This window comes from Equus przewalskii, chromosome 20 (genome assembly GCF_037783145.1).
Source record: "Equus przewalskii isolate Varuska chromosome 20, EquPr2, whole genome shotgun sequence".
NCBI classification, from domain to species: domain Eukaryota; kingdom Metazoa; phylum Chordata; class Mammalia; order Perissodactyla; family Equidae; genus Equus; species Equus przewalskii.
The window spans coordinates 57195648-57212825 of NC_091850.1; the positions used below are offsets into that span (position 1 = coordinate 57195648).

Sequence of the window (17178 nt, forward strand, 5' to 3'; positions counted from 1 at the left end):
CAGAGATGCTGAGCGACGGTTCTAAGAGGGCCGGCCTGCTCGTACAAAGCTCACCCCCTGACACTGCTCTGGAGGCAGGCTGCTGCCGCAGAAGAAGAAACACACACGCGAGTTCACACACAAGCACATCCTTCTCATCTCCTTTCTTTTAGCGCACACACTGGGTGCTGGATGAGGTTCTCAAACCACACAGAGCACATCTGAAGAGTCTCCACAGATGAGAATCCTGGACATGTGAAAGACAGAGGATGTCCCAGCTGTGTGTTTATGCCTGGGGTGTGCATCCTCAGATCTTCAGGAACACAGACGAGAAGCTTACACTGTCCCCATATGTGAGCCCTGGGCCTTGGACGGCCTCAACAACTCCTGCTCCTTCCCCAGTAAATGCCTGAAGTGGGATGATTCCCCAACGCTAGAAGTCAGTGCACTGGAACTTGCAACACATTTTACCACAGAATTACTGTTATAAATGGTGGTTAACTTCTGAAGCTGCCTCCAAAAAGAGTATTCAACCTATGGCACACCCCAAAAAGTACATGCACTCATGCGTCACTTAACAATGGGGACACGTTCTGAGAAACACGTGGTTAGGCAATTTCACCGTTGTGCGAACATCACAGAGTGACTCACACAAACCTAGACGGTACAGCCTACTATAGCCCAGGCTGTATGGTACTAATCTTATGGGACTACTATCGTCTACGCGGTCCATCGTTGATGTGACATTGTTATAGGGCGCAAGACTATATTACAATAAGAAATGAGTAAAAGAGGAATAGCAACAATAAACACTTTCAAAGCAGAAAAACAAAGCAGTTGTGAAAATCATACAGACAGAGAAGTGCCTCTGCATGTGGGACACCCCCCAGGAGCTCCTCCTTGAGACACAACCACCTTCTAATCCTGCTCTGTCGTCTGCTCGGTGACCCTGGGCCATCTTACACCGTCTGGGATCTCCTGACCTCTGTTGTTCCCACTTCCCTCAAACACAGCAGCTGCTCTCACAGCCTGGACACTCCTTTGTGTAACACCACACAAGTCTATTCACTGGGCCGTGACTTCCTTTTGAGTCAGTTCTAAATCCCTACTCTAAAAACATTTCTCTTCACTGCTCCACTATAAATTCAAACTCAACATGGCTAAAATCAAATGCAAACTCACATACTCCCCAAAACTAAGCCTTCTCCTGACTGCAACATTCTCCCAGACCGCACAACCCCTAGACCCATATGGGGTGCCCCCTTTCTTCCCTGACCCTGCTTCCACCCCACAGCCCTTCCCAGGCCAACCCCAACACCTCCTCACTGTCCTCCTCCACAATCCTCCAGGGCCTTCCAGTTACTCACTGGAACCCAGGGCTGAGCTCCAAGCTGGCTGGGCACCCTGCTGGGCGGCCCTTCGGAGAGTTCCATGACTCCTGCAATGACCTTGATTTTCGAGTACGTTCCTTTTGCATGTCTGAAAATACCTTTCACATGTGGAAAGACTCTCATATCCCTTCTCTATACAAGCACTATAAGATTCTGAATCTAAAACTTTTATGACAAAGGGAAAGTAATGATTTAAGACTGATGACTGCAAAAATTCCCCATAAGGACTGAAATGCCTCCAAAAAAGAACCAAAGTCAACTGTTTAACAGTCAAAAATAAGTTGGAACACAGGCATTTATTCGTGCCAAATATCTAAAATTTAAAATTAAACATGAAAATTCTAAGTAGGTTTGAAACTAAAGAGTGCTTTTGGGGGTCAGTCATAATACTCACAGCCCACGCCCGTGCCCAGGCCCACTGGTGTGGCCCAGCAGAGCAGCCAGGCTGCCCAGAGCCACGGCCCACCGGCGCAGGGGCACCAGGAGGGAAGCCAACACACACACATGGCTGAGGTGTTCATGCGAGAATCTGCTGGCAGCTGAGACGCAGAACATGAGGTTTCTGTAGATCCTGAGAGGACAGTGGCTGTGCTTTGCTCACAGGTCAGCTTGTACCACACGGACGCTGGTGATAAGCGCTGCCACGATCTGGGACTCACTCTGGTTTTGTTAGGCCAGCGCTCAAGAGACGGAGACACCCCTGACTGCCCCCTCGCCTTGCCAGGCAGCGAACGGGCCCTCGGGATTGAGGACACACAGGGATCGCCAGAGACACAGAAGGACCACTATCTTTCAACCAGACAGTCCTGCACCACCGTTCCTCGGCTCTCATCACCCCCTCAACAGGAGGACAGAGGGTATGAGAGCCCAAGCCCTCTCCTTCTCCTCACTCCACAGTCAGCCTGCCCTCGGGCCTAAGCTCCAGCTCCCTCCCCTGGAAGCAAAACACAGGGGAGCACTGGCAGTGCCACTAGCCACATGCTCAAGGCAAAAACAACTCCTGGTAGTCAGTGAAGCAGGTGGGAAGGTGCCACTGTGGCTTCCTCAAGTGCAACCCTCCCACCTGGGCATGTCCAGTGCGCAGCCTTGAAGCTCTGCCTGCGAGCCTGTCAGAAATTCATTTCTTTTAGGGACACAGACTACTAAGCCAAGCTGGTGGCTGCACCCACCCACAGAACCTGTCTCCCTCCTGTCACCTGGAAGAGGGTGAGGCACAATGAACTTCTCGTCCTATATCCTTCCAGGTGGATGCGAAACTAGGTAGAGTCCAGCTGTCTACCTGAGCCTGAGGTGACGCCCAGGAGGCCTTGGAAGGAAACAGCGCACCAGAAGTTCAGGAACGCACCCAAGTCAACAGCTAGAAAGTGGAGAGCCAGAAAGTGACCAAGCAGCGTGGCCCACACCTTGCTCCTGGCCTCCCTGGCAGTTATCTGTGCCCACAGGGATCCCTGCCACCTTCCCAGACAGCTCCCCTACAAGACCCATCGTGCGAGACACAGCGTCTCACACCATCAGAGTAGAAAATCAACTTCCCTTTTCAGAGAAACCAACAGCATGACTGCTCTGGGAGCACAAACACCCTTACGGCTCCACTGAGCAAGCACGGCCAAGGCGCCTACCCAGTTGCCTGAGCTTCGGGAGCATGTGCACAACAAAGAGGCGGTAATCAGACTCATTCTTCACCACAGGGTTCAGCCGGAAGTCCACGTCCAAGAGTTCAGGCAAGCAGTGAAGCCGGAACACTTCAGCTAGCGAGGAGACGCAGTTGTAGTAGAGACTGAGGCTCTCCAGCGTAGTGAGGTACTCAATGCCCTGTGCAGAGGACAAAACGCCCATTAGTTCACACTGTCAGAAATAAACACACAGTAAAATGGGGCATCAACAGGAACCGACCACACAAATTAACACACGCACTTGCAACGAACAGGTGCCGTTATCAGGAACAGCGTGCAGATAAAACGGGTTCTACAGAGGAGGTTCTCTGTCTTCACACACGGTGAAGCGACTGTGCAGGGAAGTTTGAAACGCCATGTTTCCAACAGTCATAAAAGTACTGAGGACCACTGATGGCTACTGAGTTCTCGTCATGCGCCAAGCTAAGGGACTGACACAATTTCATTCAATCTGCACACACCCTATAGGGCAAGAACTATTATTGCTGCCATTTTACAGATTTGAAAACTGAGTCTTGAGGAGGTTGAGAGATGAGTCAGCCCCGAAAACAGCCTGGACTGAAACTCAAAAGGGACTCTGAGCAGACCCCTAACCCCCACGTCAGGGATACTGGGAGCATCATGTTACAGGGCAGTGAAGCCCAGCCTCTCTTTCAAGGTAAGAAGCCCCTCTCTATATCAAGCCATGAGCAGTGTTTACACAACCTTCCCACCTGCCATCACCTGAGTCATGTCCCAGTCACTCACTAGGAGCGAGCACCTGCACGTCAAGCACACTGCAGCGAGCACCACACTCAGGTGCTGCCACGCAAGGGCCCGAGGCCACCAAGAGTCAGGCTGCAAACAGACTCGAGTACAGAAAGGGGGAGAGGAAACACAGCTGACAGAGGGCTGGAGAGTGATGGGCACCGCCCTCGGGTGCCGCCATGCAAGGGCTGAGAGTCAGGCCGCAAACAGACTCGAGTACAGAAAGGGGGAGAGGAAACACAGCTGACAGAGGGCTGGAGAGTGATGGGCACCGCCCTCGGGTGCCGCCATGCAAGGGCTGAGAGTCAGGCCGCAAACAGATTCAAGTACAGAAAGTGGGAGAGGAAACACAGCTGACAGAGGGCTGCAGAGTGATGGGCACCGCCCTCGGGTGCCGCCATGCAAGGGCTGAGAGTCAGGCCGCAAACAGACTCAAGTACAGAAAGGGGGAGAGGAAACACAGCTGACAGAGGGCTGGAGAGTGATGGGCACCGCCCTCGGGTGCCGCCATGCAAGGGCTGAGAGTCAGGCCGCAAACAGACTCGAGTACAGAAAGTGGGAGAGGAAACACAGCTGACAGAGGGCTGGAGAGTGATGGGCACCGCCCTCGGGTGCCGCCATGCAAGGGCTGAGAGTCAGGCCGCAAACAGATTCAAGTACAGAAAGTGGGAGAGGAAACACAGCTGACAGAGGGCTGCAGAGTGATGGGCACCGCCCTCGGGTGCCGCCATGCAAGGGCTGAGAGTCAGGCCGCAAACAGACTCAAGTACAGAAAGGGGGAGAGGAAACACAGCTGACAGAGGGCTGGAGAGTGATGGGCACCGCCCTCGGGTGCCGCCATGCAAGGGCTGAGAGTCAGGCCGCAAACAGACTCGAGTACAGAAAGTGGGAGAGGAAACACAGCTGACAAGAGGGACGCAGAGCAATGGCCATACACATGTTAGTCATTTTGGCCTTGTTTTATTGCCTTTGAAGATACAACCATCTTCATCAGAGAGCTATGACTTTTGGTTGTCAAAGTAATTTAAAGATGCAAAGTGATGTGTAAGAAATCCAGCTTACAGTAAACACAAGAAAAATACCACCACACTTATAATCATTGTTCCATGTACTATTTACAATTATTATAAGCATAGTTATAAAACAGATTGCATTTTTTACTATAAATCTACTTTCCACTGCTGTGGATAGCAATAAATTTTCTTTTAAGAAACAAATCTAAAACTTACCTCTAGACTAACCAGCGAGTTGCGTGACAGATCTAAAGATTTTAGACCTGTTAAACTCATCAAAGAATTTCCTAGGTGAGTAATCTTTTCTTGGTAAGTCCCAGGAATAGATAATGATCGAAGTTCAGCTAAGAATAGAAAATTATGAGATTTTTAACCTTTGTTTTTATTCAAAATAAATTATTCTGATAAAAGCAAGATATAAACTCACAATCTGAAAAAGCCACAAAAATAATGCAACTCACTCAAAGTTTGAACATCAATATTAAAGAACAAGAATTGCATTTAAAGTTTTAGCTTATGTTTACCTTCAAAATTTCTCCAAGCCCACGCCCTGGCCCCACTCCCACTGCTTCTCCCTCCAAAACTCTCTCTCACCAGAAATACCCTCCTAACTGGGCGTCCACGTCCACTCCTGGCTGCTCATCCCCAGCATCTAAGCAGCCTCCATGCAGGGATCACAACACGAAACCTGCAAGTTAGCAACCGACCGCTCCACGCCATTACACGTGAGAGCTGACCACGTGCCTGTGCGCCATGTGCCTCTGCAGGGCACCCAGTAAGCAGCCACAAATAAGCGTCACCACAAAAGCGGGTTTCTGCCATCCAAAGACAGGCTGGGCCTGGACACACCAACACTTTCCCAGGAATATTTATGTTTTAAGACACGTCTTGATTAAATTTAAAATCGGGCTTTCAGTTCCAGACAAGACGGAGTAGACACATTTCACCCTACTCCTCCCCACTTACTGTACCTAAAAGCCCTGCACAACAATAAAGGAAACCAGCACCAGACGACTCTGAAGGGCGAGGAACAGAAGGCCAACTGCCTAGGGACCTTGAGAAAACAGCTAGGCCGTGAGTGCCCTGGGTTGGCTTTGGGGTTTTCTGTTTGTTTCGTCTCCTATACATCCCAACCTGAGGGCAAAAGAAGCTGGCAACCCAGAAACAGCAACGGACACTGACCAGAAAATAAGGGTAAACCTGCTGCCCATGGTCCAAGGACCAGGAGGGGAGTCTTGCAGAACAGAGCAACAGTGGCCCCACTCCAGCCCAACACCAAGGAAAAAGCACACTTCGTACACCTGCATTGTGCAGTGGCCAGCACCAGGACCCTGTGAGTGGACCCTGACTACTCACAGGGTACTGGCCTGGGTGTCACGAGGTGCTGCCCTTCCCCTCCCGGCCCACAGAGGTCTGCAGCGGCTGTGTGTGTGACAGGAGCCCAGCAACCACCTCAGCAGCAAAGCAGCACCCCGTGAGTGCCAGTGATAAGCAATGAGATTTAAATAGGAAACAGAGTCCTACAATACCCAAAACGTCCACAATACAATAAAAAATAACCAAGAACTAGGAAAACTTCATTTGAATGAGGAAAAAAAATCAACAGATACCAACACTGAGATGACAGAAGTCAGAATTATCTAACAAGAATTTTAAAGCAACAGTTATAAAAATACTTCAATGAGCAGTTATAAACACTCTTGAAACAAATGAATAAATAGGAAGTCTTGGCAAAGAAACAGAAGATATAAAAAAGAAACAAGCAGAAATTTAAGAAATGAAAAATACAATAACTGAAACAAAAAACAAATCTCAGGAGCAGCTCAATAACAGAATGGAAATGACACAGGGAAAAATTTTAAAAAGAAGTAACATAAAGAGAGACTGATCAAAATTGTCTTATCTGACCAAGAGAGAGAAAACAGAGTTAAAAAGAAATGAACAGTGCCCCAGGGACCTGTGGAAGAAGAAAAGGAGATCTAACATTCACATCATTGGGGTCCCGGTGGAGTTCCAATCACAGTTCCAAGAAGAGAAAGACAGAATGGCTAAAAACAAAAAATCTTAAAAATTAAAGAAACACTGGCTGACAGCATCCCAAATCTGGCAAAAGACATAATTTTGGCAAAAGACATTCAAGAAGTTGAGAAATCCCTAAACAGAATAAAAGTAAAAAATGCCATGCCCAAACATAAGACTGCAACTACTGAAAACTAAAGACAATGAGAGAATCTTGAAAGCAACCAGGGAGAAAAGGCATTACCCACAGGGAAAAACGACTCACATGGCAGAGGATTACTCTTGAGAAGCCACAGAGGCCTGAAGGAAGTAGTGTCGCAGACATCAAGTGATTTAAGAAAAGAAATTTCAACCCAGAAGTCTATATCTACCGAAAACATCCTTCAAGACTGAAAGCAAAATAAAGACACAGATCTTCCTCAACTTATGATGCGGTTCCAGCCCAATTAACCCATCGCAGGTTGAAAATAGCAAAGCCAGAAGTGTATGTAACAGACCTAAACTAGCAAATATCATAGCTTAGCCTTGCCTACTTTAAGCACGCTCACAACACTCACACTCGGCTACAGGTGGTCAGAATCATCTAACACCAAGCCTATTCTATAACACAGTGCTGAACACCTCATGTAATTTATTGAATACTCTACTGAAAGTGAACAACAAAATAGTTGTATGGGTACAGAATGGCTGTAGGTGTATCGGCTGTTTATCCTCATGACGCGTGGCTGATGGGAGCTGCAGCTCACTGCTGCCAGCATCACGAGCGGGGACCATCCCACACAGCACCGGCCTGGGAAAAGATCACAATTCAACATTCGAAGTACCATTTCTAGTGAATGCGTATTGCCTTCACACTTTCATAAACTGAAAATCTGTAAGTTGAACTATCGTAAGTCAGGGACCATCTGTATTCTCAAATGAAGAAACACTAAGACAATATGTCACCAGCAACACCTGCCTTAAGATAACTGCTAAAGAAAGCTTTTCAACCATAAAAGAAAAAATAAAAGAAGGAAACCAGGAACATCTGGAATGAGTGGAGAATAACAGAACAGGTAAACATGTGGGTAAATATGTTTCCTCTTGAGTTATTTAAAATGTTAGAGGACTCTGAAAATCCTATCATTCATGTAGTTCTCAAGGTATGCAGAGGAGACATTTCAAACAACTAAATTACGAAGGGGGAGGATAATGAAACCTCTACTTCACCTGAAGCAGGAAAACATCCACATAAGTAGACTGTGCTACATTACATAAATACACCACGATTTGTAGAGCAACCACTGGAAAACCCATACAGACACATGCTCATAAATACAATAAACAAATCAAAATGAAACACTAAAAAATACTCAAGTAAACCACAGGAAGCCAGGAAAAAGGAAACAAAAGGAGAAATAACAAAGGGAACAAATAGAAAACAAATGATAAAATAGCACATATCTACTGTATCAATAATTACATTAAATGTAAATGGTCTAAATACACTATAAAAGAGAAAGATTGGCAGGGTGGATAAAAATAATGGACAACCACACACTGTCTACAAGAAACTCACATCACACATGATACAGGTGGGTTAAAAGATTAAACAGTAAACCGATGGGAAAAGATATGCTCTGCAAACACCAGCCAAAAGAAAGCTGGAGGGGTGACACTAACATCAGATAAAGCGGACAGCTCAAGAAAGACAATTATCAGGGACAAAAACGAACACTACACATGCTACAAGGATCACCCCAACAAAAGGACATAAAAATCCTAAATAAGTATGCACCAAACAGAACACCTTCAAAACACACGAAGTGAAAAGAGAAACAAACAAATCCACAATTAGAGTCACGTGTTCAATACCCCTCTCCCAGTAACTAACAGAATCACTAGACAGAAAATCAGCAAGGATACAGTAGAATGGAACGACATCACCAGCCAATAGGATCTAACTGACAATTACATAATTCCACTCAACGACAGAGTGCACCTTCTCTTCACGTGCATTTGGGACATTCACCAATATAGACCCGATCATGAGCCATAAAAGAAACCTCAACAAGTTTTAAAAACTAAAATCATACAGATTATGTTCTCTGACCATAATGAAATCACCCTAGAATTGATAAAAGAAAGAGAAAAAAACAAGGAAAATCTCCAAACACATGAAAATGAAAAAAACACACTCCTAAACAATCCATAGGTCAAAGAGGAATCTCAAGGGAGATAAAAGAAATACATTGAACTGAATGAAAATGAAAACACAACAACAAAACTTGTGGCTGCAGCTAAAGCTGTGCTTAGAGGGAAATTCGTAGCACTAAAATATTTATATCAGAAAATTTAAGTCTCAAATCAATGATCTAAATCTTTACCTCAGGAATCTAGAAAACAAAGAGTAAAATAAATGCTAAGTAAGCAGAAGGAAGGAAATAATAAAGGACAGAATCAATGAAAAATGAAGCATAAAAACAATGGAGGAAAACCTATCAAACCAAAAACTGGCCCGCTGAAAAGATTAATAAAATTCATAGACCTCGAGCAACACTAAAAAGAGAGAGAAGACAAAAATGGCCAACAGCAGGCATGGAAGAAGGGTATCACTACAGACCCCACACATTCACAGGCCAATAAAGGAATACCACGAGCAGCTCTGTACACACAACTTCAACAACTTAGCTGAAATCAATCAACGTCACAGAACCCCACACAACCACAACTCCCCCAAGATGAAACATGACAGGAATAGTTCCATAGCTACTACAGAAGCTGAGTTTTTAGTTTAAAAGCTTCACATACAGAAGTCTCCAGGCCCACACGGTTTCACCGGAAAATTCCATCAAACAATAATTAGCACCAGTTCTACACAACCTGTTGTAGACAAAGAGGAGGAGGCCACACTTCCCAACCCATCTTACGAGCCCAGCACCAGCCTGACGCCAACCAGGCAAACCGGGACAGAGACAACCGCAGCAACCAAGCCCTCCGAGCAAGATCCGGAAGTCCTCCGCGGACGGCGGACCCAGGCCAGGAGCCCAGGGAAGGCTCGCCCCGCCAAGGCGAGCGCCGGCCTCCAGGACGAGGCCGCCCCAGGGCCCGGGGCTGTGGGCGCGGACCTGCCCGCGGCCCGCACACCAGACACGCGACGGCACAGACGTCAGCTCAGCCGCCAAACAGCGGCCAAGCGGCCCACCTTCGCCATCCTCCCAATTAGGGCCGAGCGCGGCAACAACCGCTCAGCAGCCCGGGCCGCGGGGGCTGCGGAGGGCGGGCGGGCGGGCGGCCTCCCCGCCCCTCCCCTGCTCTGCGGCCCACTCCCTCCACTTCCAGGCCCCATACCCTCCCCTCCCCCTCTCACCCCCAACCCTCCCCTAGCCCTCCTCACCCCTCCCCAAACCCTCGCCTCCCTGGCCTCGACCCCTCCCCACACCCTACAACGGCCCGCCCCCTCCCCGCCCCGCCCCTCCCCGCCCCGCCCCGCCCCCCAACGGCCCGGCCCCTCCCCACAGCCTCCCGCTCCCCACCCCCCCAACGGCCCGCCCCCTCCCCTTCCTCGGCCCCTCCCCACAGCCTCCCGCTCCCCACCACCCCCAACGGCCCCTCCCTGCACCCTCCCCTACCCCCTCCCCACCCCTTACCCCCCCCCGCACCCCCGCAACGGCCCGCGCCCTCCGACCCCCTCGGCACCCCACACATCCCGGCCTGCGACAGTTCGGCCCCGACTCTGGGTGCCGGCGCCCCTGCCGAGGCCGCGGGGGACGCCTGGGCCCTCAGCCCGCGCCGCCCGCCCCCGCCGCCGCTGCCGCGCACCCAGATCGCGGTGAGGCGCCAGGCCGCTCTTCTCCCGGATCTTCTCCTCACACAGCACCAGCCGCGGGCCCGCCGGCGCCATGCTTTCAAAAGGCACGCACCTGCCCGGCGCCTGCGTGCTGGGGCCCCGAGGGCGGCGGGGCGGAGCCAAGGATCCCCGTCGGGGTGGCCGCGGCGGCCCAGAGAGGGGAGCTGGACGGGAGGGGCCCCGGGCGGCAGGCTGGGCGTGAGGCCCAGTCGCTCCAAAGTACCGGGCGGCGACCCTGGCCGCAGCCCCCGTCTGCTGTGCGCATGCTCTCCTCGGGGCGGTGCTGCCTCCTGGGCACGGTGCTCTCCTGGGCAAAGCCTGCGTGCCTGGGAGACCCGGCCCCAGCTGGACCTCCGCCCCAGCTGGAGACCCCTCCCGCCCCCAGCCTTGCTGATTATGTTGCGGACACCAAGTGCCCATGGTTCTCCCCAGGACCCCTGCTTGTGGGATCGCAGCGATCTCCCACCGCAGTCGCTCGGTGAGGCTGGTCCTCCTCTGTCCTTGTCCTCAAATCCCCCGGGCCGATCTTGTGGCTCACCACTGACCGGGAGGTTCACGGCCTGTCAGTCCCTCTAGGCCCGTTATGGAGCGTCGTGAGGAGCATTTAAGATCTGCGGGGTTTGGAGAAGTCCTCGTTCCGAATCCAAATCTGCCCCACCCAGCAGGAGCCCTGGGGTGCTCCCTCCCTTCCCCGACTCCTGCTGTTTGGGACTCCCTGCTACCCCTCAGCCCAGATTTGAGCAGCTTGGTGGGAACTTCCCCCATGGTATGTCATAGCCTGTGTGGTGGTAGCATGAGGGGTGTGTGGACTGGATGTAGACAGGGGATATAGGGCAGGGGCCATAAGATGGGGGGTTTGTGGATGGGGTGTAAGGGAGGTGTAGACGGGGTATAGGGGAGGTGTAGACAGGGGGTGTAGGGGAGGGGTATGGGGGTGTACACAGGGTGGTGGGGTGCAGGATGGAGCATGCAGGGTACCCGAATCTCTCCTGAGCAGAGCAGAGCTTCAAACCTGAGGCGTCAGGCCTCCCTGGGCCCTGGGCCAAGTCGTTTACTGAGGCAGGTGCCCACTCAGTAATACTTTGAGTCAGGGTTGCTGTGTAACTGACCAAGCTTCCAGTCCAGTTCTGCCCAGCGTTCCCCTCCTTGAGACGGTGGGGGCTTCGGGTGCATCCCAGGCAGGCAGGTGGGCGCCACATCTGGTGTCTCCACCGGTTAGAACATGTACAGCCAGGAGACTTGGAGGCAGACAACAAATACCCTGGCTTCTCAGAAGCAAACAACTGCAAACAAAGGCTTCTGTCGGCCCCACCCAAGAAAAGGAGCTCATCAGGGCACAGCCCATGCTCCAAACACCCACTGCTTCCCCCTGCCTGCCAGTCACTTGAGGTCAGGTGGCCCAGTCTTGAGGCCGCAGCATGGAAGGTGGGTCTCTGCACATGTCCTGTGGGACAGCTCCACGCAGAGTCAGCACTTCTGTGTAATGGAAGTGCCAACAAAAGCTTTGGAATCGTGGTTTCTGCTTACTCAAGAATTGCACATTCGTGGTGGAAGAGACGCAAGACAGAAGAACCAAGATTAAATGCTCCACCGTGCAGAGTTCGCCAATGTTAGCATTTTCACATGAGTCCTGCAAGTACGTTTTCCAAGCCTGGAGATATTTTACAATAATGAGAGTATGCTGGGCATTCTCATATGTATACATACTTTTTTTACCTTTGTCGACGAAAATAATCCATAACCAATCTATAAATGAAAATTTGGGTGAGTTTATTCTGAGCTGAAATCTGAGGACCATGACCTGGGGCCTTTCTTCCCAAAGGAAGAAAGGGCACCAAAGAAGTGAGGTATACAGAGTGGTTATATACCCCCAAACAGGACGTTTCACATATGATTGAAATGTCCCTCCCACAATAGTCACAAGATTGCCCTGTCAGCACAGCGCTTGATGGACACAGCAGGTAGTGGGTCTGCTATCTCAGAGGGCATAGCAGGAGGCAAGTCTATTGTCGAGCTGGGTGGTCACAGGTGAGCGCAGCAATGAGTTTCTGGCCTAAGGAAAGATGCTTAATCCTTAAGGAGATGCCAGCGTTGGGAGGGTGAGGGAAGTTGCACCTTTATCTCAAGGGCCTTTGTTCTTGCCATAGGGAATATCTAAAGCAGATATACCATGCATACTCAACAGCCACATCAGGCCCTTTTGGAAAGACAAGGTGAGGCCAAATTAGGTTTATACCAAATGGCTTCCTCATATTCTCCAATATATCCTATTGCTTGCCATTTTTATTTGTCACCTTTTATGAACATTTTCTTATGTTACTGAATATTCAGCATCATTTATTGAACCTCATTTTTCATAGTCACATTAGGTCATGAACTAAACCCAGATTTATTTAGCCCATCTTCTGTTGCTGCACCTTCCATCTGTTCCCACTTTTTTATGGTGATGAGTCTAGTTGGGTATTGTTCTGAAGTTCCTTTGGAGAGAGCAAGGAGTGTCTGAGCCTGGAGCTGGGGCCAGGAAGCCCAGAGCAGGAAGGATTGACATGAAGTGGAGGCAGGGAGTGGGGGCCCTGGGCTGGGCCCCAAGAGGGGCAGTGCCAGTCCCTCGACTCACAGGGGCCCCACCGGGGAGACAGCAGCAACTTCGTGGGCGTCCTCTCTGGAGTCCGGTCACATCTGACTGTGTTGGGTTGGGCTTCACTGAGTCGGTTATCGGACAGGTATGTGACAGGGATCGATGAGACCCACTGAGATCCATAGCTATCCAGCCTCAGCACCCCACCTGTCGGCTAACCCCAGGAGTGCCTGTGGCCAGCTCCTTGCACAGTTCCAACCACCCAGGAAGATTAAGACCTGCAGAGGCACTATGGGGCCATCAGGGGGAGGAGGGGGCTTTACTGGAGAAGCTTTGGGGGAGTCTGGGTGACTGTGCACTGGACACAGGGGTGGGAGGCCACCTGTGCACTGAGCCCCCCACTGTGGCAGCCCTCCACAGAGTTCTAGAACATTCCAGGAAGGCTTCCAGGTCCCTCAGCCTCGATCCCCAAACCTGTGGGAGGCAAACCACAGGGTCAGTCCATCCCTAAAGACAAGGCCAGGGAACACAGAGCCACCTGAGGGCTGGCCCATGTCCTGGGCGCTGGTGGCCTGGGATATCTCTGGACTTTTCCTAAACTGTGACTGTCCTTGGCCAGGAAGGGGTGGGGGTGGGAGGAGACCTGCAATGTGCTCAGAAGGAAAACGGGCAGTTGCCCAAATGCACACTCACTCTCACATCTACACACAAACTCACACATACTCACAACACTCTCACTCACGCTTGCTCACTCTCACCCTGGCGCAAACCCCCAGTGCCAGCGCACAGCCACAGCTCTAGCTCACACTGCCTTTCCCGACCAGCGGCAGGAGCCCACCCCTGGTCACGTGGGAGGCACTGCTGGGCAGCCAGGTGCTGGGTGGCTCAGCCCCTATGCTGGACGAAGTGGATGTTGTGCAAACTGGTCGAGGATGCTGCTAGCTTTGCTGTGGTTACGTCTCCTTCTTGTGTTTGTTCACTCAAAAACGTCCAAGGGCAAAGCCCTTTCCCCAGCCGTACTTCTAACAGAACATCACCATCAATACAGTGGTCCCCCCTTATCTGCAGTTTTGCTTTCCGCAGTTTCAGTTACCCAAGGCAACCTCTGTCTGAAAATTAAATGGAAAATTCCAGAAAGAAACAATTCATAAGTTTTAAATTGTGTGCCATTCTGAGCAGCGTGATGAAATCTCAAGCCGTCCCACTCTGTCCCACCCAGTACGTGAAGCATCCCTTTGTTCAGTGCATCCACGCTTTATACACTCCCCACTGTGAGTCACTTCGTAGCTTTCTAGGTTATCAGATCGACTATCGCCATATCGCAGTGCTTGTGTTCACCTCACCCTTACTTTCCTTAATAATGGTCCCAAAGCACAAGAGTAATGATGCTGGCAATTTGGATGTGCCAAAGAGAAGCCATGAAGTGCCTCCTTTAAGTGAAAAGATGAAGGTTCTCAAGTTAAGGAAAGGAAAAAAATAATATGCTGAGGTTGCTAAGATCTACAGTAACTTTTATTATAGTATATTGTTATAATTGTTCTATTTCATTATTAGTTATTGTTGTTAATTTCTTACCGTGCCTAATTTATAAATTTAATTTTATTATAGGTATGCATGTATAGGAAAAAACATAGCGTATACAGGGTTCAGTACTATCCATGGTTTCTGGCACACACGGGGGTCGTGGAACAGATTCCCCTCGGCTACCGGGAGATGACTGTATTTGTGAATTGTCAGTATGTCATTTTGCCAACTAACCTCTTTCCAAAGTGTGAAATTGATGGAGTGCAAGTCTCCTTCTGCAGCTGCTTTAGGTGAACACTATGGAGGGGGGGTTTGGGGTCTCTTGTTAACATCGTAACATCGTAACCAGTCTTAACAGGGAGCACGGGGTCAGGCTTTCTCTGCCTTGTCCAGAATAACCCGGCATCTTGTGCAGCTCAGTTAGCAACGAGGACGAGGAGGTGGGAGTTCTTAAGGCAAGCTGGCGGGTCAGGCTGTGGGGTGGCTGGCCTGTGGCCGGGAGGAAGCCTGCGCTGGGTGGACTCCGAGTGCCTTTGCTTCTGCCGGAAGCACGTGCATCATGTCTTGGATAAGCACTCCCTGTGCGTGACGCTGCTCCTCATTCTGGGAAGGTGAGATTCCAGAACGAGTGGGGCGAGGCCTCCACTTGCGGGACCCGCAGCTCCAGCAGCTTTCCTGCGAGATGGGGCCCTGGTGCCCGTAGGCTGGAGTTCCCTGGTGACGGAAGTCACAGCGCTCAGCCTGGAGACGCACCCTCGTGGGCGATCAGTACAGTGGGTTTACAGTGGGTGTCTCCAAACCCGGGGCCGTGGCAGGATCACAGCGTTGGTGTGAAAAAGAGAAGTAGGAAGGAAGGGGCAGGAGGCCCATCTGTGGAGTACTCGGGGGGAGTTGTTTCTCCTGCGAGTGTTTGCAGACATTTTTATCTGGTTGAGGGATCAGGTAAGATGCAAGCAAGCCCAGCTGGGACGGGCTTGATGTGAGGACACAAGCAGAGTCCCCGAGGCAGGGTGGGCTCAGCCTCGCTGATCTGCAGCCAGACCTCTGTGTTGTTTCGGCCGCTCAGTCTGGCGGTCTGTTACAGCAGCCCCAGGAAACTGACACAGATTCCAAATTCAACACCACGTCCAAGCACAGAAAGACCTGAGCAGTTGTCTTGACACAGAAGCTGATGTCTTACCAGAACTCTGAAGACAGTCAGTTGTTTTATTTGCCAGGACCGCTGCTCACAGGGCTCTTGTCCAGGGTGCTGGGCCGTATGGAGACAGTGAGCCTAAGCCTGAGTCGCTGACTAGATAGTTCCACAGGGTCCTGCACCCCCCGACATCTCAGGGTCCCGTCCCTCCCCAGGCCCAGCAGCATTCTGCCTCCCACCCACACCCCCAGGGGAGCATCCAGGACACTGGGCAGCAGGACCCCCTGCAGGACGGGGCGCAGTCTTCCTAAAGAAAGACCTCGTCCACATTGCTGAGAAGCAGGCCCTGCCAGGTGTGGGTTCTGCCTTGCTGAGCCACGGCAGGCAGGCACGTTGCAGCCGTCGTCTGTCAACAGCCACAAGGACCCCACAGGAGAGGGGCATCCCTCTCTCACGCCCATTTTACAGGGGAGAGAACTGAGGCTGGAAGGAGCCGCACAACCTGCCAGGACCCACACCCAGTCCTGCCTCCAGACCTCAGCTCTTCACCACCAGTGGAGACCGCCTCCCAAAGAGACACAAGCCTGAAGTGCACAGAGAGACCCCAGGACCCCTGAAGTGGAGGGGGAGGGTCCTGTTGTCACCTGCCTGCAGCAGCTGGCCCACAGTGGGCTTCCTCGTGGTGTATTCTGCCCCTGGATGCATTCCTCCATGGGGCGTCCACCTTCCCAGCACCCAAGGAAAAGACCGGATTGTCTCTTGTGGGTTCTATGCTATTTTCTGAACTTATTTAACCTCCAATAAGCATTTTAGGAACTAATCCCTGTAAATGACTTTTTTCAAGGGTGGCTTTTCAGTCTCAAGGAGCAGGAAGCAATATCCTTTTAAAAAGCAATTAGCCACACATTTTTGTTCATTAAATAAATATTTTTACTTTGGACCCAATTGATTTTTCAGATTCGAGGAACAATGAGACTGACTCACTGTTTGCAGCTCTGCATCCCCTCTCCTCCTGGCCTTTGAAGTCCCTGCAACGTGGCCACACTGGCACGCGGGCAGGGCCTGGCCCCATCCCACAGGTGCACACTGAATTCTCGCCAACGTCATGGATGTCTAGAACTTAATCTGCTGACATATCCCTCTCCTAGGAACCCCCAGGAGGGACGCACAGCAGGACATGCCCTGCAGAGAAAAATCCCAAAAGGATGAAAATGAGCAGGCAAGAGCACCAGGAAGGCCCACATGGAGCGCCTCACACAACCGCCCGCCTTGCTGGCTCGCTCCCAGCAG

The 17178-nt window shown here is 51.0% G+C and overlaps 1 protein-coding gene across 14 annotated transcripts in view; it reads right to left on the reverse strand.

Moving 5' to 3' along the window:
* CEP72 (centrosomal protein 72) overlaps positions 1–11266 on the reverse strand; it is a 42744-nt gene extending 31478 nt beyond the window's left edge. For 2 of the 14 annotated variants that reach the window (XM_070587287.1, XM_008524205.2), the window contains exons 1-3: positions 5398–8701; positions 5020–5147; positions 2990–3182 (exon numbers count right to left, since the gene is read on the reverse strand). In XM_070587287.1, the coding sequence (XP_070443388.1) occupies positions 2990–3182; positions 5020–5079 (253 nt within the window). In that variant the 5' untranslated portion in view covers positions 5080–5147; positions 5398–8701. Of the gene's footprint in view, positions 1–2989; positions 3183–5019; positions 5148–5327; positions 8726–10006; positions 10159–10623 lie in introns of those variants that run through there. The other 12 variants (XR_011530501.1, XR_011530502.1, XR_011530500.1 and 9 more) reach the window with 12 other exon arrangements.
* Between the last annotated feature and the right edge of the window lie 5912 nt (positions 11267–17178).